The 24319-nt window shown below is 40.4% G+C and overlaps 1 protein-coding gene across 1 annotated transcript in view; it reads left to right on the top strand.

Moving 5' to 3' along the window:
- The first annotated feature begins 853 nt into the window (after nucleotides 1-853).
- Nucleotides 854-24319, top strand: part of tafa5l (TAFA chemokine like family member 5, like) — a 48455-nt gene continuing 24989 nt past the window's right edge. The window contains exons 1-2 of the mRNA XM_023268431.3: nucleotides 854-2072; nucleotides 16360-16509. Coding sequence (XP_023124199.1) covers nucleotides 1976-2072; nucleotides 16360-16509 — 247 coding nt within the window. The 5' untranslated portion in view covers nucleotides 854-1975. The remainder of the gene's footprint in view (nucleotides 2073-16359; nucleotides 16510-24319) is intronic.

Below are 24319 nucleotides of genomic sequence, written 5' to 3'. Positions count from 1 at the left end.
TTGTATGTTGTGTACGTACTTGGCCATGCAAGCTGATTCTGATTCTGAAGTAGTATACCACTTGCATTGCATTAGAATCCACATGTGCCCAAATGCAGTTAAAAACAAATCTGTATATTACTGGTAAACATAAAAATGAATATGATGGGTAAAAATAAACTGGCAGAATTTTCACAGCCTTGTCAGTCACAGTGATGGATTGCTATTAATTCCATGCAGCCCCTGCTGAGACGTCACTCAGACAGACTGAAACGTGGTTCTAACTCTGATAGCTGGCTGAGCCGAGCTGCAGACGAGAACAGAAAACAAACCTCATCTCAGCAGCCCAACTCTCCCTGTAGTTCTTTAACCATCGGCCAAGAGAAGTAAGCTGCTGCAGCTGGTTTCAGTAATACAGAGAACATCAGGGTCAGAGAGAGAGATTTGGTCTCAAGACAAGAAAATTTACACAACTGCATGTTTTAGTATTTTGTACAGGAATTATTTGAATTTTCATGGGACATGAAATGTCCTCCAACTCTGGAATGACCCATAAGCAGCTTTAAAGACAGTAAAAAATCGGGGGGGAAAGTAGCAGTATAAAAGTATCCCTTTAATACTCAACAAATGCATAGCCTTTGCAGCGTGAGACTCGGTAATTTTTCATGTTACAGATCTGGCAGGCCTCCGCCCGGTACAATAAGTCATCATAAAAGCCACTGAGTAAAAGGCTGATGGCAGAGCAGCACTCAGGGAGGACTTCTCCATCTGCTGCTGCTCTGCGTCTCCCTTTGGGTTCGGATGGAACTTCTCCATGTGCTTAAATTAACCTCATCTACAGCTCGGGATTTACAGTCCGGAAGCTCAAAGTTTCTCCTCAGTTTGAAGAAGGAATCAGGACAACAGTGTTTGTGTGTGAGAGGAGAGAGAGAGGGAGCGTATGGAATCACTGTAACTCAAGGCAAGTGAGGGTGCAGCCGCAGCAACATTTGCTGCCATGGACTGAAGGGGGAAACCCTCCTCGGCGCCACCTGCATGCACATGGAGCGGAGCGGCACAGAAAAACAGCTTTAACGCACTCAGCCTTAAGCGACACTTGACTTTGCATAGAGAGCTGCGTTTCCTCGAGCCCAAGGAGCAAGGCATCAGCACTGGGGATTATCCAGAGCTTCTACAAAGGCTCATACAGGTGCCAAGTGTGGCCAACTTCACCGCACCGCCTGCACTGACGTGCTCAGCGCGTTTAGAGTGAAGGCAGTGCGCTGCGTTGTTTTTGACGTGACATGTCGCTGCGCCGCTGTGCACGTGTGGCCACATATGACGCATTTGCGCCTTTAACTGTTTGTCAAGCGTCGCTGCGAGCGCCGGAGTGTCGCCTTTTCGGTCAACTTTCCGTGCTGATTGGTACGTTCGTCGCGTCCGCCTGGCTTAACTCGCGCGTTTCTGTGTAGAGCCTCCCAGAGCCCGGCTCGGTGCAGAAGTTAGTTGGGAATAACAGGCTAATATTATTAGTGCGCAGCGCAGAGGACGGAGAAAAGAAGTGACAGCGACGTTCAGGCGGCTGAATTTACCGCCAGTATCATCAGCATCTCTACTGCTGCTGCTCACACTTTCGGTTTTTTATATTTATTTATTTATTTATTTATTTATTTATTTTGATGCAGAAGCCTGTTCGTGAACCCAGGTCCTGAAACCACAGCTGCGTAAACTTGGCCAGATCTGGTGACGTGTGTGTGTGTGCGCGCGTGTGTGTATGTGAGTGTGTGCGTGCGCGCCCGCGTGCTGAGCAGACTGGACGGATATGCGGCTCACCGAGGGAATTTGAAAAGCAAGGGGGGGATTACTATCAGTCCCTCTCCTATTATAACCTCAAAATGGATGCCGACGGCAGGCTTTGGAGACGCCACTGGATTAGCTACTGTCCCGTTGATCTGCTTGACGTCTGAGCGGTACAAGGGTTCAAAGTTTGGATAATCTGAAAGGCTGAAGGTGTAGGATGCAGTCCGGAGTGAAGACGCTCTCCGCAGGTGGAGGTGCGTCACTCTGTTGCCTACTGCTCCTCTGGCTCATCTACTCCCATCTGCTCAGAGAAGGTAAGGACAGTTAGAGCTCTTTAATACGTTTCCAGCAGCAGCTTTGTCTCTGACGGTTTCTTTAGGGGATGCAGCTGCACATGATGTGGTCAGATCCCGTGATCCTGAGGGGGAAAAAAAATCCCCATTCTGTCCAATTAAACAGTCCTGCAGGGAGCGGTAATGCATCCATGTCATCACTGGTCAGTTTATGGTGACCTTGTTGTACCTAATGGCATTTCTTTAATCTGATTTGGCATCTTTAGAACAATATTCTCACCCAGTGCATAATGACACATATCTTCTACACTTTATGAAGTTTAATTTGTGTAGGGATCTTCCTACCCTCATTTTTTCCTATTCTGATGCAGCAACATAAATCAGGCTCTTTGCTGCCTTGGGAAATCATAATTTGGTAATTCCATAACTGCAGATGAAAAGCAACATTGTTTGCTTTAACTCCTGGGGCAGACAGAAAAAGACCTGGAATTTACCCCTCATAGCTTTGGAATTTAACTCAGGCTGAGGTTATATCCATTCATGCCAGGTTTTCTTCTTGAATAATACGTACACTGGTGAAATTACACCTTTATCCTGACAAAGAATAGAAAGCAAAAGAATGTTTTCGTGCACTTCATTGGCTGCTGTCCATGACAAAAACATTTTGGAAACCAGTGCCATCAAAGACACAGAACAAGCTCATAGTACTGGAACTTGTTGGGAGATGTTGAACAATAAGTTTGCAGATTAGATCTTTTAATCAAGCACTGGCCAGCGGCATAATTACCACTGTGGAGGAGGCATAGTGCCTACATCAATGTCTTTGGCAGCTTGCCACGAACAAAAGTAGACACTGATGTGAAAAATGAACTGCCTGTGCATTGAAATGTGCTCCCCTTGCCTCTAATTTGCAGTGTTTTCTCCCAAAACGCTGCTGTCACCAGCCTCTTATTGCCGTCTCTGAACTGCCTCTCAAGCCACTGCATATTATCTGAGGAGCCACAGTAACCCTCCCTTTCCCCTCAGCCATTTATTATCGACTTGTTTTCACCTGAAAATGATCTCATTAGTGCACTATTGTACAAATCATATCAATCTCTTGTGAATTTACTACTCTTGATATATTCCCGGAGTAAATGGAATCTCCCGTGTCTATTCTGATTGTTTAAACCTCTGAATATGGTTTGACGGTTCACATGTTTTGTATGTTGTATGTCACTCCCCTTCCAGCTCTGGGCTGAATTTTAAGAATGAAGCTGGTAGTCATTTTTAAAAAATCCCTTCTTGTAATCTTCAAATCCTACTAAAATCCTCCTTTGGACCCTGTCAGTGCTGTGACCACCATTGCCTGTTATAAGACTCAGTTTACAGTATATCTTTTAGTATTTATTACCGCACACTACTGATGGAGTCAAAGCACTCATGACCAGCTCTCTAGCACTTCCACCTGTATGGCCCCTGAGGGCCCGAAACCCACATGGAGTGTTAGTAAACTGGTGGGCAGAGAGGTGAGGGCTTGTGGTGGTGAGAGACTGTGCTGCCTCCACCATCTCCATAGCTCATCTGTCATGGCGACCAGGACAGGAAATCAAAGCACAGCAGCCCTGTCCGTGCACACCATTGGGCCAGCACAAGTCACAATGAATGGCCTGTCAGCTGCTCTCAACGTTGCCAGTTTATTCAACGATAAATTTGGAAATGTCTGGATTTCCTTACTGGACCACATACCGGTTCAGTGGTGCAGTCAGACAGCAGCAGCAACTCCTCTCTGCTTTGTTGACCACAAATGTTTGGGTTGGTGTGAATGGGAGGGGGGTGTTTTTACCCACATTTGTAAGTTGAATGAAAACAGATGAAAGGCATTTTCTCTAAGTAAGCTTATACAGAATAAATGATCACTTAAATGTGTAACATGTAAAATGGTTTGTAAAAAAAAAAGGTGTGGTACCTTTCTCTGGAAGGGTCGCTGTGGTATCTGCTAAGAGGCCCTGAGATACTGTAGCCACTGTCCCATGATGTGCTCTGCTAGGATGTACACATATTTGTGCTTTACTACTGACTCAAAGTCTACTTAAGTAAGTGTAGAAGTAAAGTAAAGGAATTACGTATAAATTATGTAGTAATGTAATTATTTTTATATTACTCCGCCAAGGGATGCAGCGGAGTTATGTGACCATCTATGTTGGTTTGTCTGTTTGTCTGTCTGTGCGCAACATTACTCAAAAATGGACTAATTGATTTGGATGAAATTTTCAGGGAAGGTCAGAAATGACACAAGGACCAAGTGATTAGATTGTGACAGTGATGCGGCGTATAGTCTGGATCCATGAATTTGTTAAAGATTTCTGTATCATTGCGAGATAGCAGCACGGTGTCACTGTAACTATGACAACAAGTGAACACTACATCAGCTGCCTGCTGACGATCACATGATTGTGATCCTACTACAAATCGACCGCTGCGGACTTATCAGGACTTATTCATTGGAAATGATACAAGAAACAATTGATTAAATTGTTGGGGGTGTTTCTGAGTCCCATCACATCCCACCGCCCGCTACATATGTCAGTAAGGCGATTCAGTATCCGTACATAACATACACATACATAACACATGCTTGTGCTCAGCGCACGATCATTTTGTTTATGGGTACATCTATATTAAATGATTTCTGATCATCAGTAACTAAAAAACAAATGCTGCATTTCTAAAAAAATATGCTGCGGTTCTGACAATACCATATGGGGGAATGAACAGCCTTGGTGGAGTACCGCAGTCTCTGAGTGCTTTTCTTGTTTTGTGATATGTAGGAGAGCCATGAACTGCACCATTGATTCACTGGTGGATCTATACAATCTAACTTTACAATCACCAGCTGTTAAAAAAGCTTTTCATTAAATAATAGCAGAGCAAAAATATGTAAAATTGGTAGTGCTGCACTAGTGCATTGTGGCTACTAATAATTAGTATTGTCGATAAAAACTGATGACCAAATTAGTTGTGATTGAATAAATGTAATTGCCAGTTAGTTGGTGATCAGCAATTGTTATGTTTACTGTTTCGCTCTTTGACTCCTGCTTAGAAAGAGAATTAGATTAGAAACATAGAGTGTATTTTTAAAAAAGGGCTTTCTGGGTTGTTACTTCTTTATCCTCTCATGTTAGGACAGACTGGACACTACAAGGATTCACTGTCACTCTTGACGTACAAAGTAGTATTTCGAGATGGGACTTCATATTCTGTTCTTAATTTAATTTTATTTTGAATTGTTTTAAACAAAAAAAAATTGCACATTGTACCTTAAAAGTGGAAATGGAGCTGCTGCGATTGTTGTATGCTGATAATCAGGTATAATGATACTGAAAATGGTTTAGCATTAATATTTTTACCTGCCACGTCTTTCTTTATTGCAATTCATCATAACATGTTTTCCTTTATTAGCGCTATGTGATTGGTCAGCGCTACAGTGTCTGACAATGGTGGCGACAGCGGAGTCAGATTCAGTTCAGTTCAGTGTTTCCAAAGTTTCCACAGACCAAAGGCTTCTGGGAGTCTGGGAGCACCAACACCCCAAGTGAAAACAAACAGGAACTACTCCATGCATAGACACTTTACATCTGTTAGCTTTTCTCCTGCTCTCTGTACTCATATATACTGAAATTTGATACTGCTGAACTCCCAATAATCACTACAGTCCCATCCATCTATCCATCATCTATACACCACTTAATCCTCATAAGGGCCACGGGGTGGCTGGAGTCTATCCCAGCTGACTTAGGGTGAAGGCAGGGGACACCCTAGACAGGTCACCAGTCTATCACAGGGCTACATATGGAGACAAACAATCACACTCACATTCACACCTATGGACAATTTAGTTACCAGTTAACCTCAGATAAAGAAATTATGTGACAGGGTTATTGTGACTAACCAATTACTATATATCAGTTCATTTCACCTGAGTTCTTTAGCCTCTTTTCCAGCACGGTTTTGATGTTCAAGCCTACAAACGTTTCTTGCATTAGTCTCATCTGAAGCAGTGATAAGTAAATGTTTTCAATATTAAAGCTCTGATCAAACCACTGAATGATACATGCTCAGCTCCAAATGGCAGATAGACTAAATTAGCTACTAGTCGGTGAAGAAAGTTGAACATCTCTTCCAAAATGATATTCATGATTATTTTATCAATCATTATTCATCACATTTATTCAGTTATTTTAGATACAAAATTTCTTTATGCCATTTATGACACATTTAAATAAACACAGCGCAGCTTTAACTTCCTTGTTGTGCTACATTCCTGCTAATGTACAAATCTGCATCAAGATGAAACTGAAAATAATCTGAATTCAGAGCACAGCATAGAGGTAAAATATGTTTTTATTTTGTTTGTTTTTTTTACCCAATTGACTCACTGGCTGATTGCTAATTGATAGACAATGCAATTTACTGATGTTTTCTAAAGCCTCACATTCAGGTTACAGTAGAGGCCAACTGGGCAGTTGTGCACATAGAAGCCTCTAGTCTTCATTCAATTATTGCAGCACAGCAGCTCAGACAGATGTGAGACCAATTACTTTAAAAAGACTGAAATGAAATGTTCTAATGTCAGATTTTCCCAAGTTGAAACAAAAAGAATTTTAACCTCATCGGCTGATTTTAAAGAGAGAAGTATTTTAAACATCAATGTAACAGTCAATCATGTATACTCAATTCTAGGAAGCCAAAATGGGGATCATGATTATTATTTCATTAATTAACAGCCCTACAACTGAAATTGTGTTTCTTTTTTTGCAACGATATCTTTGTTTTCAGCTTTTATCTCCAGGTTTTCGCTCATTCTGCTGTGCACATGCGGAGTCTGCAGGTCAACAAACTGTCTTGTCACTAAAGTAAAATAACTGTTGTGTATCCAAGATCCCTTCCTAATCTGCAATGTGACAGTTGTGCACATTGCAGTGTTGACGCACATGCAGCCATACAACAAAGCTGTTTCTGGAGGTTGCACTCTTTTGTTTGCCTTTTCACTTGTTAGGCAGACTACCTAACAATGTCTCTGTTTTTTTTTCCAGATAATCTAGAAATGTTAAACATTACATTCAGTTTAGGAAAACAGACTTCTGTTTACAGCATGGGAAACATGATTAATGTAACGAGCGATGGCTAAACCAAATGGATTGAAGTCATCTAAGGAGCTAAACTCTGTGTTATATCAGTGCAACAGCAGTAACCCTTGTCTTTACAGCACACGTCACGTCATAATTAATGTATCACTTTGATTTGTTGGACTAATCCAGTCAGTGCAGCGATCTACCCTGTCACCCTGCTTTGCAGTACAAGCTGCACATGGGAACGACAGCGCTTATTTTATGAGCTATGTCTACTTTGCTGTGTCACGAAATTTTGTAGTGACTCACTGTGGCTTTGCAGTTCGTACGGAGATCCATTGACGGCAGACTGATACAGTCAAAATGTCTTTCACAAACCAGACAGATTTCATCCTGGTAAATTATTCCGGATGCTATCATGGTGACTTTTTCCATTTTTAACACCTCAACTTCAGTGTGGGAGGCAGCAGCCCTTTGTGGGGCAACAGAATGATGAATTTAAAAATCTTTGGTTAATATTCTCTTTTAACTCAGGGAGCAGGGCCTATCCATCCAAGCATTAAACTAATCAGAGTACCAGAGAATTACAGACTTTTTGAAGTGAAAAGGTTGATTTCCATTTCAGTCTTCTTCAAGGCAGCATTAAGCATGTAAAGGGAGACCCGCTTTGATTATGACCTTGGCTGTAAATTGTAAGCAAATCATCGAATCCTGCTCCTATAGGCGGTGGAGCTTTAAAAGTATGAGCATCTTTATGGAACAAAATGGAAAGAATTTTTACCCCTAAATCAATTTGGCAGCACACAAAGCTCACATTTCATAGCTCCTTGAATATGAATTCTTTCTAGCTGTCAGCTTTGACCTCCCTTGTGAATGAGTATAGTGCACTGCTCAGTGTATTTCTGCATTGTTATTTTCTCAGGGCTTGAAACTGCTCCATCAGTGGTGGAGTGGTGTAAATTATTTCAGTTATGTTCCTTCAGTCTTGTGTCCTGTTTGATTTTCTGCCTGATGCCATGATTATATTTTCTTAGAGGGCTGTGCTTGAATGTTAAAGCCACCGTCCACACAGTCATGCATTGCTGTGCAGTACTTAATGGGGGCGTAATAGTCTTCTCATGTTCACCATTGTGTGTTTGCGTTAAACAAGGGGCACATCTGGAAGGCTGTCTGCACAAAGTTTGAAGTGAGTCATTGTGGCTTTACAGTCACTATGCCTCAAGCTTAAACTCATCCACAGCCAATTGTCTGAATGTACTCTGCTTTGTAAAATCTCTGCAACTGTGCTGCAGCGCTGCAACGGAAATCTTTCTGAATCCACCTCTGTCATGTGTAGTGTACCACAGAATAGGCCTGACTTGCACCGTCAGTCCTAGCAGGGGATCCGTGTAAGGGGAATATTTTCTATTTTAAAGCTGCCCTTGGCAATGTCACACAATAGTTACCTACAAGCTGTACAAAAAACTGAGCTACAAGGATTTAGAAGTCCCATAAAATGATGTTATACAGCATGCTCTTGCTTTCCAGTGAGAAAGGAAACAATCTAAAGCTGTTGAGTCCCACTTTGTCCCACGGGAGCTCCATCCTACTGCTGCTACGAGAAGTTTCAATTTGTCATTCCCTGTGGGTGGAGTAGTGTACACACCTGACATGAGAATTAAATTTGGGCAAATAGAGCACATCTCTGGTGTCTCAGCAGTTGGAGGTGCAGTGCTTTTCTCTCTTTCTCTGCAGCCCCACTGGGTGCTTGTGGTTGCATAAAAATTGTGCTTGATGCAGCTTTAAGAATTTTCCCATTTCAATGAAATACTCGTTCAAATATGATCAGATTTTTTAGAACAGAAGCTCCAATCTGTTTTGTGATCACAGTGTGAGAGTTGTAACTGCTCCTCAGAACAATAAATGGACTGAACTCAGGGCCAGCGCAATGCAGATAGATAATCTTCACCCTGTAATAGCAAAAAATATATACATATATACCCCTCATCTCCAGACGTCACCCCAGCTGCTTCTAGCCAGCCTTCCCTTTACCATTGTTCTTTATTCATTTCTGACTACTTTAGTTTAAATTGCACACTCAGGTGCTATTACAGGCCCTCTGACATCAGCAGAGGGTTTTCACTTGCATAAATATTGATCGGACTGCTGTAGAGTATTCAAATAGCATGTGAAATCAAGTGGTGCTATTCCCTTTAAAGCAAGCACATTAATATAAAACACATGTTTCGCTTCACTGCTCCACTGCCCTACTTGTTTAGCAGCAGAAGATCACGGCGGTTTCAGGAAGCATATAGCACAGGGTCAGTCAAACATCTGCCTCTCTCACCTGGTGTCCTGTTACATGGTACCTACTGCTCTGCACGCGTCAACTGATGTTAAGGTAATGAGATGCACTTGGCTGCGACTGCCTTGACTAGCATATGCTCAGTCAAATAAGGTTGCTGTTTGATGTCATCCTGAGTTGTTTATATCAGACAGAGCTGTGAAATCAGAATGGACATGAAGGGACATTCAGGACTTAGCAGTGCAGTCAAAATCAGGAGGGTGAATCCAGATAAAGTCACTGAGATTACCTTTGGTAATTGGTTGGACTGAGTTTATTAGCCTCCTTTTCAGCAGCATCATGACAGAGGTAAACTTATGTACACCATAAGTAGTGTTGGAATAATTGCTCAAGCAAGTTTTTGGTTGATAAATAGAAAATGAACGCTAAATCATTTGGAAAAAGCAATAACAATGGCCCCTTATAAAAGAATGTTTTCATCTTCCTTGAACTCTGGCCCCCTTTTCCACATTTCACATCAATTCACTAAACCCTCACCCCATTGCTCTCTCAACCTAATGATTTCCATCTGTAATGAGTGGGTACATATTTGTGAAATTCTTTCATTGGCATATTTAACATCTAGTAATTGCTATATGAGCTTCATTGTTCCACTCAATCTGGGAGCTGTCAGACATCTGCAGATGAAAATGTACAAGTTTAGTAGTGACTGTCGTCATTTTAGTAGATCAGAAAACAGGAGAGAATATTATTACGCTGTAGCTGTGAGTATTGTCTTATTGCAATTCTGTGCTGTGATAGGAGTAATGGATTGATTAACATGAGGTTATTTTCTAACCCTTCAGTGAGTTGCATCCATTAAAACATTGTTAAACCTGTTCTTTAACTTGACATGATAAACATCATACCAGTATGCTGAGAGAAATATTAAATTTCTGTAGATTTGATCGCTTTGTTAGGTGGATTTAATAACATTTTTAAACTCTTGTGAAATTCAACCATACCAAAGTGACAATTTATGGTGGAAATCACTTTATTTATATAAAGGAAAACACAAAATCCAGTCACCATGTGGCTAATTAAAATGTATTGGAGTATAGTGCCATAATGCTGTCGGGCTTCTGTATTATGGAATATTAATTCTCCTGTAGATCATTATCCCTGAAGAATTAACACACATATTACCATGATTTACTCTTTAGTCCTCTGTTGTGTCTTTGCTTTGGTAGTTAACTTCTGTAAATGTGTATGTGGCACCTTTTCACTTCAGTGGTCTATTAAGATTACAGATCATCTGTGTTTAAGTCAGATTTAGTCTGCTCATTTTTAAAACCTTCAGCAGATCAAAGATGTACCTCACATATCTATGTCTAATGTGCTGAGAAAAAAGATCTGCCTCTGTTGATGACATTGTTGCATCTACAAGGAAATGTTATAGACATGGGGGAGCAAATCCACATGTTCTAAAGACTGTGTTCTTCCTTAAATCTACACCTGTGGATTAATTTGGCACATTGTTGTAACTTCCTTGTGCTTCTTATAAGCAAATCTTCTTATGGTTCTTGTATGAGGCCTGTTTTCCAGTCCTAGCCTTTTAGATGTGAAGATTTGCTGCCTTTGTCATTGCAGATTGGATATTTTTGAGCTCAGGATTGACGGAAAACCAATTTTTACCATCCTGTGACTGTGGCTCAGGTGGAAGGTTGTCCAGTAATTGCACTGTTGATGGTCTGATACTGTTTCCTTCTGTCCAAATGTTGATGCATCCTCAGGAAACATGCTGAACTTCAAATTTCACCTCACCACTACGACTGATATGTCAGCATGTCTTTGTGTGGTTGAATGAGAGCCTTTGCAAAGCATTTTATAAAAGCAGTTCATTTAAAACGTTTAATTAATCCATTACCAAAAAAAAAAATCATTAGCTGCAGCCCTAAACATCAGGTGTTCAAAGAAAAAAGCATATATCTGCTGTCAGCAGTGTGAGATATTTGGCTGGACTTAGGATCCCTGCTGTAGGGCGCTTTAGCCACTTCTAATTGCATTTTAAAATTTGATAACTACAGCCACTGCAAATCAATTTTGACTGATTGCCTGCACCAGTAATTTTTAAAATGTCACATGCAATGTTTTAAGTCATCCCTAAAAGATCTGTTGAGTTCTTATCTGATTTGATACATGTTGATATGATTGTCATGCTCTCTAAACTGCTGCTTTGTTGGCAGCCCCATTTTCATCCTTGAGAATGGCACTTCTGTCACAAAAGGAACATACAATGGAATGAAAATCATCACTGAGGCTTATTATTGTATGTCAGTGTAATGATTAGAGTCTGATTAGAAAACTGGTGAGAATTAATTCCAGGGTGTACAAGCCAAGCCAGCACAGAAGGGCTCCACGCTATAGCTGGGCCTTTATGAGGAATTATTTCAAATACAATGCCTATTGTAATGAATAAATAACTGCACTAGCTTTATAAGAAGTGGGATTTTTAATAAATATGGTTCGAAACTGTAGTTTGCAAAAGCGCTCTTTGCAGTAAAACATTGTAAAACCTCACTTCCATCTTTAGCAGACCGCAAGTAATTACAATCTATAAAGGAAGATTGTTTTAATATGGAAATGGAATCCTTGTCATAATTCATTCAGTGCAGCCTGTCATATAATTTTATGGCAAATTCCCTGAGGAGAAGCAGAGGCTTTCACACAAGCTCCCAATCTGGCTTCGGTTGTGGGAGCAGTGCAGAGCTGTGTCTCGTGTGATTGCCTGTTAAATCTGATAAAGTTATTTTATCAGTTTGGACTAACTACTCATATATCTGCACAGTCTTAATTAAAGGGACATACAAGAAAAAAGATAAGCCAGAGCATTCGGAGTGTTTCATTGGTTAGTACAACTGTTGAAATGAAAACAGTAAATTGTTGTAATAGATTGCAATGTTGCCAGGGGTGATGATCATTGGTGCTTTTTTTGTATTCACTGTCTGCTACTGGGGTCAGCTAGTGTAGTGTATCGAGAGTTTAATAACCTTATCATGCCCACCAGTCCTCAGTCCTGCAGTGACGCACACTGAATCAGGGGAACATTGTGAAAGCCAGTGTGAACTCCTGGCAGCCTGTTCGAGGCAGAGATATTAAGATATTTGGGCGTCTGTACTTTGGTGATTTGCAGTGTGCCTGATCAGAGCACTGATATGCAGAACACAAACTCATGTCTTTGCTCTAAGCTGTGTGTTTAAACCCTTGTGTGTCTATGTGCTTCCACTTTGCACTTGTATAGTGTTGTGATTCAGTGATAAGGTCATCAGGCTGCCAGTCAGAGCTGAGAGCCAGTTTCTGTGCCCCATATCAGCTTCTTGTTGTCCTCTGTATGTCGTCTTTGACAGGATCCAGAACCCGGTCAACAACCATCGCCATCCTTCACTCTCGGCACACTCCTTGCTGCCGCAGCCATATGTGTATTTCATCATGTGAAATAGAGATGAGGCCAAGTGTCTTCACACTGCTGAGTGACAGAAACCCCCTGTCACTTGAATTAGCTCCTGTATGTATGATGGAGTGCTGGCCATGGCTAAGGGCACTTTGCAAAGCAGCTCCTCTACCCACACACTGCACAACTCACCACTTCGACTCCCCCTCTGCCTTACTACTCTCCTCCTTCGGGCTTATTGCATGAAGCCCATTCATCTGTTCAGTGTTGAAACATAGCAGAGAGCAGTGATATCTGATGGCACCTCTGTCCTACTAGCACCCACCAACTACAGAGGGGCTCGCCTCAGCAGAAAGAGAGGGTGGCCTGAATGGTAGCAGGGGGTGAGCGATGAAGGGTAGGCGACATGGCTGATGAAATGAAATGTGCATTGCAGTTCTTTGTAGAGGTGATTGTGTTTTATGACTCTTAAGACTGCTTGAGGTAATAATTTTATGTACAAGTGCCCCAGTCTTGTCAGGCTACATCACAAGGTGTGGGCACCACTGAGTACTGCAACTAGTCCACTAATCCGTTAACTCAGATACAGATTTGTCCTGTTAGGCCGTATGGTGGCTAAAATAGGGGAAAAAGTCTTAAGAGGGAAGCTAACTGAGTGTTGAAAATGGGTTCATCTTCTGGGGAGTGTGGAGCTGTTTGATAAATCTCACACCATTCTGATTATTTGATGTGATAATTCTGGTGTGCAACTGCAAAAACTGATTGAGCAGCAACGTAAGAATCCTTTCTCTTGTGGACCATGAACATCTATCAAGAAGCTCAGGGACACTGACCCAGGAGTTGACCTGATGATAAGGCTAAATCGAAGGTCACTGACCAGGATCTGTCTTCTGGAGACTGTGAATATTAGCAGTAAAGGTTGAATTTCAACCATCTGCTTTTGAGACCAATGTGCCAGGTTTGTAGTTTCTGAAACTTGGATGCCTCGGCATCTGCTCAGGTAATTTTATGTGTCCTTTGTGTTGATCAACAACCCTTTCAACCTTTGCCATTACTGCACCCATTTCATGCTATAGAGCAGTTAGCGTCTCACTTAACAAACGTTTGAGGGTGTTGTGAAGCTACTAGTGGCAGCAGTGTGAAGGAATGATGGTTTGTGAATGTCAGAGACTGACCTTACAGACTCTTCTCTAAGCTACCTTCCCTGAGCTGATTATATTGCTCTGTCAGTCGCAGCTTTTCACTTGATATTTAAAAAAAGAGGTTAGATATGCTGTTACTTTTTCCAGATCATTACAAAGGTGAGTTTCTGGTGCTTTTTCTGAGCGTTCCTGTCCAACCTAGAAAAGTAACTGTATTTATGTTGCATTTAGTAGAAAAGGGATAAGTTTAATCTGAGTCAGATTAGTTTTTCTCACACATTAATATTGTTCAACAGCAATTTTGCTCTTCAATTATCATTTGGGGCTCCAACAAAACTGCCTTTGATTTAAAAGTGATACTGGAATTATGTCAACCACAAGCAACAAAACATTTGTTCTTCCAAATGTGTTTTTGAAAGCAGCAGATGCCCTGGAGCACAAATGGAACTGCTGCCTCAGTAAATATTCAGTGAAACTAATGGAGAGGGTTCATTTGATAAATCTTAACATTAAAAACATTGTTGATGCAGTTTTATTTTTTTATTTGGCTGTGGCTTTTGGAAAGTTTTCAATGCTTCTCTTCAGAAGTAATCATCAGAACCAGACATGAGCAACAGCTGCAGTTCTGGGCACAAAGCTCATCTCTTCACCTTGACACTAGTTTGATGCAGGTGTTCATTTGAGCGGCTCTCGCTGCTAGAAATCCATCTCTTTCTGTTAAAGAGTCTGAAAGAAATGCATTTACTCATTCAATATTTCAAATGAACATGATTCAGATTAGGATCATGCATGTTTAGTTTTCCAAGAAAAAAAGAGTGGAAAGTTTAAAAAGTGTTCTATCAACTTTTAACTCCCCTAAATTAAAAAGTCAAGAAGATGACTGCCATTTACTCTTAGATGCTTTTAAGACTGATATTTTTTTAAGCAGACCTTTCCCCTCATGTCTCTTCACGGTAGTCCATTTGTAGCTGAAATAGCCTTGCAAAATGCAGGTTTCTCCAATTTGTGTAATTAATTTAAGGATAACATTCTGACAAACTCCAAAAGCCTGCTTAAACACATGCCCATGGCCAGAAAGTTATCCATCAATTTGTAATGCCTGAAGAGCTTCAAAGTAATTCTCTGCGCTTGGATAGAAGTATAAGAATAGCATGCGCGTACCACAGAGATTTGTGAGCAAGGTAATCATCGCTTTCAGACATTCTGTCCATTTGCTGTCTCAGTAGAGTTCAGTTTGGCTTGAAAGTTGTTCTGTCTGTTGTAGGAGCGTAGTGCCTGGCAGCCTCTCCCACGTCAGTCAAGTCACATTTTATTTCTTGTATCAGTCTGTGTTTCATTAACTCATTTTGGTAGTCAAATAAACTCAACTCCACAAAGCCACAAGATCAACTCCTAATATTTCAAAATATAATTTTGTGCTGCCCTAAGGGGAAATGTAAAATTGATATTCTTAACACATACTTATCTCCGTTTCAGTATTACCAGTGAAATGTAAGTCCAGGCATGGCTCTCCTTTGCCTGTATAATCCACAACTTCCTTTCCAGGAGATTGAGCTGTAACACTGTCCGGCCTCTTTCACATCTACTCCGACAGACAATTCACCCACAAACCACAGGTGCTACATAACACAAGCTGCTTCAACAAATGCGCATTGCAGTCAGTGTTACAGTGAGGACAGTGTTGACATCTAACGTAATGCTTTGAAATTCGTTGGGCACATCAGAATAACTCTCTAGATTTGACCCCTAAAGCAAAACATTCAGTATGTTCTTCCTTCTTCATATAATAATAATAATAATGATAATACATTTTATTTATAGGCGCCATTCAGAACACTCAGGGTCACAGAGGAAACAAAGTTAAAACACATTCAAATATACAGTATAAAATGTAAAAATTTGAAAATTTAAAAAAAAAAGATTAAAAAAAAAAAAAAAAATGTCACCTTCATATCTTGGGGCTTCTAACTTGTTGGTTTGTTAACCTGAACTTATAACTAGCAAGATGAAAAATGCCCTTTGAACAGACTGGAGGGATGTTTGTGTCCCACAGGATCATTATAAGACACTTTCATTCGCCATCTTGTATTGAAACTTCAGAGGCATTCTGTCCTTCTGCTCTGAAAACACAGAAATCAGTTTCTCATTTTTCTTCTTGAGATTTTGAATTAGAGTATTAGACTGCTCAGTGCTACGCAAACCAGGAAAGAAAGCATCTGCACAAACAACAGACTGCCGGTTGTTTTTACCTTCCCACACCAGTTGCTCCTCTGTAATATGTTCATTACACTCTCATTATGCTAATGTGATGTACTTTGTTCCTCGCTGCTGTGTTTGGCAGGCCAGTTGGCGGTGGGAACCTGTGAGATAGTGATGCTCAACAGAGACAGCAGTGTTCCCAGACGGACCATTGCCAGGCAGACGGCCCGCTGCGCCTGCCGGAGAGGCCAGATCGCCGGCACCACCAGGGCAAGGCCGGCCTGCGTAGATGGTGAGTTGAATGAGTTCTGTGGTAGGTTGAGATTTTAGCTGGACTGAGTCAACACAACAAGCCACCAAACTGAGACGATGCCCCCTCAAAAAGTGAATGTTTTTGCTTCTTTTTATACTGCTGCAGTTGCCTTAAATCAAGAAACCAGAACAGAACGTTCTGTTAATAAGTGTATGCTAAAGTAATAAAATCAGTTCCTCACCTGGTCCCAAGGAACATTAGAAACTGTCTAACTTAACACTAATGAAATTCACTAGAAATTATACACCTGTCAAAAGTACAACCTTTGCGATTTCAGCACAATGTTAGTTATCCCCAAAAAAAAATGAAGTAAATTATAAATCTTAATTAAATCCATATCACCAACTCCTCCACACTGGATGAAAAGTCAGGCTTCAACATCAACAGAGTGCAACGTTTCCCCAAGAAGTCCAATAGAAGTAAATGTGAGGGCTTCTGTCGCTCTCCATTAAAAGTAAGTGCCGATGTAATTTGGATGTTTAACCAGCCAATCGATAATCACTTTGCATGTGTCCTTTTTTGATGCCTTCTGGAGTGTTTGACTCCAGACTGTGTGACTGGTTGTCTGCTCCAGTCAGCTGCTATGACATCAGCTAATTAGTAATTGCTTTGTAGATAAGATGTTATGCTTTTAAGGACTCTGTGTTATTGGACAGCATCTAGAGAAGGATGATAAGAAAGATGAGAAGATTGGAGGGGAGATCTGATTGGATCTCACAATATCACAATCACATGCATCTGATACACCATTAGTTTCCATGACTCCATGTTGGCCTTAATCTAATAGCCCTGGGACAAGACCACAGTCACCTCCTCTCCCTCCCCACGCTGCTTTTAAGCACCTCTCCCTCTCTGCAGACATCTCTCCATAACACTCTACAGATGCTAATTAATTTACGAGGAGCTATGATTACAGCAGCAGGAAATTGATTATTACTGGCTTCCTGCTGCACCACACCCCAGGCTCCATTAATAGCCGGTGCATTAAAGATAGAACCTGTTGCTTGCAGGGTCATATTAAGATTTTCTGCTGACAAATAAACTGGTGTCCAGCATCACTTGGGTTTTCTGCATGTTGCATGAGAATCCAATTGCTCTAATGCTGCTGCTGCTGTTCCTCTCTGACCTTTAGTTCAGAGCAGTTACTTTTATTTTTGATGACAATTCCCATAAATGCCCCCCTGCACCTCCAAGCACGTAAACATTTCACTGACTTATAAACATGTTTATTCATTTGCATTGCTCACTGAGGCTGTGGAATACTGTAGCTGTTGTTGTTACCACAGCAAGGACTCACTGTCATTCGGCTGTATTTAATATGAAATGGCTATTTCACAGCTGCAGCAGGAGTGGATCAGTGGTTTTCTGTGATCTTTTGAGTGAATAGTGACCTTTAATGAAAATGGAATCATCACTGACAGCTGGAAGTAAATAAAGCCGAGGAAGGATGCCCTGATATAGTGTGTTTATTGTAAGGCCACCATATGTAATTTCAGCATCAACTACTGCAGTATGCCCATGTGCAATAGTCAATTTTAGTGTGATATTGAAGGCAAAGAAACTTAAACCCACCATGCCCCAACCACACAGTTCTCATTTTCCATGATAAATCTGCAAGAGAAGTCTGATAAAACATCATTTACTCCAATTTATGAGTTCTTCTTCCTTTATTTGATACACAGCCTTATTTTGAGTCTTATTTTGATGCAGATTTGTATATTAACTGGAAAGTAACACAGCATGGCAGCAAAGGCAGTGCTCTGTGACAAAAGTGTCAGAAGACTCTCTAAAATCAGTGAACAATTTTATGATAAATAATCACGATCCATCAAAATAGTGGTGATTATCATTTTGGCCATAATCATGCAGCTCAAGTCAGCTGTGTGGAAACATTTCAACTACATGAAGGATGATGGTGATCAAAAAACAGATTCTGTGGCAGCAGTGTCTTGCACTTGTTGCCACCACAGGAGAGAAACATAATTGATTTGTTTGACCATTTAAATCAGCACCACAAAGCTCTGTTTGAAGAGTAGAAAGTCAGGTCTAAATGCCATCCAAAACTAAAAACTATTTCAGTGAAAGCCTCCCGACAGCCTACACTCAAAGAAGAAGTATTCATTTTTTCAGTTACTTTTTATTTTCTATGCAGATGCTGTCCCCTACAAAATCTACCCCTATCATTAGATTCATCCTCTACCAATATCTTTGTTAAAGTTAGCTGCTAAGAATTCCTGTATTTTTCATATCACTATATATACTACAGTTCAAAAGTTTGGGGTCACCCAGACAATTTCATGTTTTCCATGAAAATTCACACTTTTATTCACGTGCTAACATAATTGCACAAGGGTTTTCTAATCATTAATTAGCCTTTCAGCACCATTAGCTAACACAATGTAGCATCAGAACACAGGAGTGATGGTTGCTGGAAATGTTCCTCTGTACCCCTATGTAGATATTCCATTTAAAATCAACTGTTTCCAGCTAGAATAGTCATTTACTACATTAATAATGTCTAGACTGTATTTCTGATTCATTTAATGATGAAAAAAAAGACAACTAAACTGATGTCTAGTTTAGTTGTCATTGAAAAAAAAAAGGTTTTCATTCAAAAATAAGGACATTTCTAAGTGACCCCAAACCTTGGAAAGGTAGTCTATATTGCAGAAAATATCACAATGTCAGTTTTTCCAATATCACGTAGCTCAGGTTTACAGCCATGTCTAATTTTAGAAAAATGCTTTTCCTTTCAAGTTAATCTATCACTAATCACTTATTCCTCTTCTGTGAGTTGCTAAGTGATGAGTATGTCACTTAATTCTAATTCTAGGTATAAGCTGCTCTGGACCAAGTCTCTGCAGTGGCAAAATGGCAGTATTTATATCATTTAGAAGAGATGTAGAAAACTTCACACCTGAAAGTACAACACAATGTACCTGAACACCGGTGTACTGAATGTTCCACTATCAGGACAAAAGGACATAAAGTCAGATGAATAGAAAGGTAGTTCTGTACAGAATTCTTTATGGACTGTTTTGCAAAGTAGTAGAAAGATCAAGTTAATAGCAACAATTATGTGTGAGTTCAACATGAACCATTATGGTACAAATGAAGATGAAAATGTTTTGACTAAAGCTGATGACAGAAACACTGAGCAGCATCCTGACTGCCTTTTGTCTACCAAATACCCACAACATCCCTGGTATGTCTTAACCCTCTTTAGCTCCCGTTTCCTGGCTGGATCTGCACTGTTAATATCTAAAAACAAGTGCAAATGTACACTAATCTTGGGAAGTAAAGTTGTCGGACAGGCTCTTGGGTGTTTTGGCAATAAAGAATCATTTTTCTAAAGTTGTGATTCACAGGTGAAACAATGCCAGAGACAATAAAAACTTCACAATCTGTTCTCCACAGTCCATCTTTGTTTGCAGTAGCGCCATAAAGGCTGGTAATGTCGTCAGATCTTTTTATGGATGAACGTCAGACAAACTGCAATGGTGCTAAACAGGATCCAAGTGGTGACGACATACATAAATGTTACTTTTGCTTTTAAAACTTGATAAAGTTTTTGCACCAGTAATGACACAAATAAGACTTCCTAAAGAAATCCATAAATAACTAAACATGCTGCAGTGTGATTGTTTGTCTCTATGTGTAGCTCTGTGATAGACTGGTGACATGTCCAGGGTATCCCCTGCCTTTACCCTCAGTTATCTGGGACAGACTCCAGCCCTCTGTGACTGTAATGAGGATTAAGCGGTGTATAGATGATAGATGGATGGTTTGATAAACATGATGCAGTTATTAAGCAACTGAATTTATAACAACTAACTCACGTTCTTAAAGAGGCACAACTGACTGAACAAAGGCTGCTTGGATACTTTAAAAACTCTCAGAGTCGGCAACCAGGATGTGCTTTGATAAAATATCGACTTGAACAATAAAATTATAGTGATGTGTTCCAGTGATAGACCCATAGCCGTGGAAACACATGATGAAAATGCAAAGTTCGATAACATGAATGAACCTCAAGTGTGCTAACTCCTTGGCTAATAATCATCTGGGCTTAATTTTTTTTTGTGTGTGCTTTTATTGTTGTGTTACTATTAACATTCTTACCTGTGTACCTTAATGAATAGGCTTCAGTGGTTAAAATTCAAATCAATCCTTTATTTACTCCCAGTCTTCATAAAAATAGGTCACTAAAACTGACCAGTAATTATTGATGTTAACTAAGTTGAGAAACTTAGTGACTAACTAAATTTTATTGTGATAAATGTGCAGCTACGCTACCATTCAAAAGTTTGAGGTCACACAGGCATTTTCATGTTTTCCATGAAAACTCACACTTTTATTCATGTGCTAACATAATTGCACAAGGGTTTTCTAGTCACCAACTAGCCTTTGAACACCATTAGCTAACACAATGTAGCATTAGAACACAGGAGTGATGGTTGCTGGAAATGTTCCTCTGTACCTCTATGGAGATATTCCATTAAAAATCAGTCGTTTCCAGCTAGAATAGTCATTTACCACATTAACAATGTCTTAATTTACTGTTATCCTCATTGAAAAAAAGCTTTTCTTTCCAAAATAAGGGCATAAGTAATCCCAAACTTCTAAACGGTAGTGTATGTCCCTGATATGTATTGGCTAATCAGTCATGGCAGCCTACTGGTCATCACTAGCTGGACTGTAGCATTCTGGCACAGATGGTGAAGAACACCCAACACACCCCAACTAGGATCAGCACCATGGACAGCGGTCGAGGCAGCTTCACTGAGTGAATTCATTTTGTTGGAAAGACTTTAGATGTCTCCCAGTTCCACATTACATACTGCTGCAGAATTCTAACTTGGTTTTCGTATGTTTTGGGTTCAGTCTGGAAAAGTTAAATATGCTCATAGTCAAGATACAAATATGCAGCATGTGCATGAATTGAGGAAGAATGTCTTACTCTGTATTACTCCGTCGCATTCCTTGACGGAGTTACGGGATGATTGTCGTACGTCTGTCTGTCTGTCTGTCTGTCTGTCTGTCTGTCTGTCTGTGTGCAACATTACTCAAAAACAGACTAACAGATTTGGATGAAATTTTCAGGGGAGGTCAGCACCAAGTGATTAGATTTTCGCAGTGATGCTTACAGTCTCGATCCACGGATTTGTTAAAGATTTCTGTATTGCGAGATTGCGGCACGGCATCACTGTAACTATGACCAGTGAACGCTACGTCAGCTGCCTGCTCATGATGATATGATTGCAATCCTATTACAAATCGACCGCTGCAGACTTATCATGACTTATCTGTCGGAAATCATTCAAGGACTGAGCAGCCTTGGAGGAGTACTGCGCTCTCTGAGTGCTTTTCTTGTTTCTTATTAGTTTTTATGGGAGGGAGAGGATTGACCTAGTTATCATCAGATGTTGTAAACTCAATGATCACTATCAGACTTGATTTTTTTATGAAAACGTTTGTCCTGTCAGTTGTAGTAACTAGCATGTTGATGGTTGGGTTTGATAGGCCTGGTTCTGTGTGAGATTTTATTTTTTGGTTCTTCCCAGTAAAGTGGAGTATTTTTCACTAAAGGGGAGTATTTTTAGTTCCTTCCCACTGTTACCAAGGGAGCTGTGGATATGTTGGGTTCTCCGTTTAAAATGTGTAATAAGTGCTGACATATGTTGTCAATTGGTGCATACAATAAATTGAAAATGAACGTCTTCTGCTCAGAAAGTTTGACTAATGTGGACATAAACGCACATCCATTGCTATTCTTTCATTACAAACATATTGTTTATTTTGTTGGATTTTCTATGATTTTGCATTGCAGTTTGGCAGTAAAGAACAGAGGTTTGAGATCTTCCGCTTTGACTTGAACAGAATTGTGACAGTGTGACTTTTCAGTGTTTGATGTTTGACCATGTTAGCAGTTTGCCTGTACACAACTTTATACAGTGAGCTCAGATTGCACAGTTGTAACTGGCATCAAAAGCTCATGGTGCCTTTTCTGTTTCCTGAAATAGATGTAAACTAAAATCCAAGGTTTATGTCTGATGTAGCTCTAGGACATTTTCAAAGTTACAACAAGCTGCAGCTGGTGGCTTAAAGGAGACAACTGGACAAATATTTTTGCTCCCCTTGCCATCCTTACTTACATAATCACATACCAACCTGCCTCCCTAAGCCTTGACGTGGATAAAATTTGTTATATGCAAGTTACCTAAGAATTTATTGGCTGATTGGCCCAGATGGCAACAGCATCGATTGCGTAGTATGACATGTTTACCATGTTATTCCTTGTTTGTGTTAACTCACTGAACAATTCCTCACATCTCGGCAAGTGCCTCCTTTTGTTTGTCTTTTTTCAGGACATATTTCAAGCTTTTTTACCCTCTTTCTGTGCTGCTGCATGTCACTGTTGTGCAGGTTTAGTCTGCACACTGTACACAGGAGGATTATGTGCTATTCCTTCCTTGTCTCCCTGCTCTCACTCTAATCTGCTCCCTGAGTCTCTCCCACTCCCTTTCTCTGTTGGGCCATTGTTGCCATGCCACCCATCACACTGTAATCGTATGACGCTTGGTGGCTACCATGATAAGAATCTGCAGGGACACCGTTTATATGCCGGAAGCTTCTGTTTTCACACACAGTGAAATGATTATTGACTATAAATGAGAACAGTGATGTTGGAAAGGGATTAAACAAGAGGACAGATCTTTTTCAGATTTATTTTGACACATAACTGAGATTAGTAGTGCTCACTACAGTTAGGTCACTAAGCATTGGACATTGACACAATTTTCAGCATTTTGACTCTGTATACCACTGCAGTGGATTTGAAATGAAACAGTTAAGTTGCGCTTTAAGTGCAGACTTTCAGCTTTAATTTGAGGGTATTTACATCCAAATCACGTGAACAATGGAGGAATTACAACATATTTTATATGTGTCCTCCATCTTTTTAAGGGACCAAAAGTAATTGGACAAACTAACATAATCATAAATCAAATTGTCACTTTTAATATTTGGTTTCAAATCCTTTGCAGTCAATGACAGCCTGAAGTCTGGAACCCATAGACATCAGCAGATGCTGGGTTTGGTCCCTGGTGATGCTCTGCCAGTCTTCACTTCCTGATTGTTCTTGGGGCATTTTCCATTCAGTTTTGTCTTCAACAAGTGAAATGCATGCTCAACTGGATTCAGGTCAGAAGATTTGGTCACTGCAGAACATTCCACTTCTCTGGCAGTGTAAAAACTTAAACCACAAATATTTGTTCCATTTCTATTTATCTGCATTTTTCATCTGTCTACTATATTCACAGATAACTGCAAACTGAAAATGCAATTATAGCGATTATATTCAACATTTTACGAGTTTTTGTAAACTAAAGCACTTTCAGTGTCTTCTAAAGAGGTCTATTATGGGATGGCTACACCGTTAACCGTTAGCAGGACTGTTGTAGCTAACATTAGCTCTGGTGCTAACAGCAATATGTTTTATATTAAGGTGATGCCGTCGGCTTGAAGTGCTGCAGTGATCAGAAAACTCTTTGTTGCACAATTTGCACAATTTTTAAAAGAAAACTTTCTGCCCAACAAGCTCAATGTGTTCTCGTCTTCCTTCACTGTTCACCAAACCTGCTTGTGCACTGACATCTGTCCTGTGTATCTTCTTCACGGCTGCAGACCATAGACCGTATGCTGCAGACATACTTTAGGCTCATTACGGCCACCTACTGGGCTGGAGTGTTCATCAGTGTTACTGGTGTGCCACAAATTAGGGAACTGA

Source organism: Amphiprion ocellaris, chromosome 8, assembly GCF_022539595.1.
Source record: "Amphiprion ocellaris isolate individual 3 ecotype Okinawa chromosome 8, ASM2253959v1, whole genome shotgun sequence".
NCBI lineage: Eukaryota > Metazoa > Chordata > Actinopteri > Pomacentridae > Amphiprion > Amphiprion ocellaris.
This window is presented reverse-complemented; position numbering and strand designations above follow the sequence as displayed.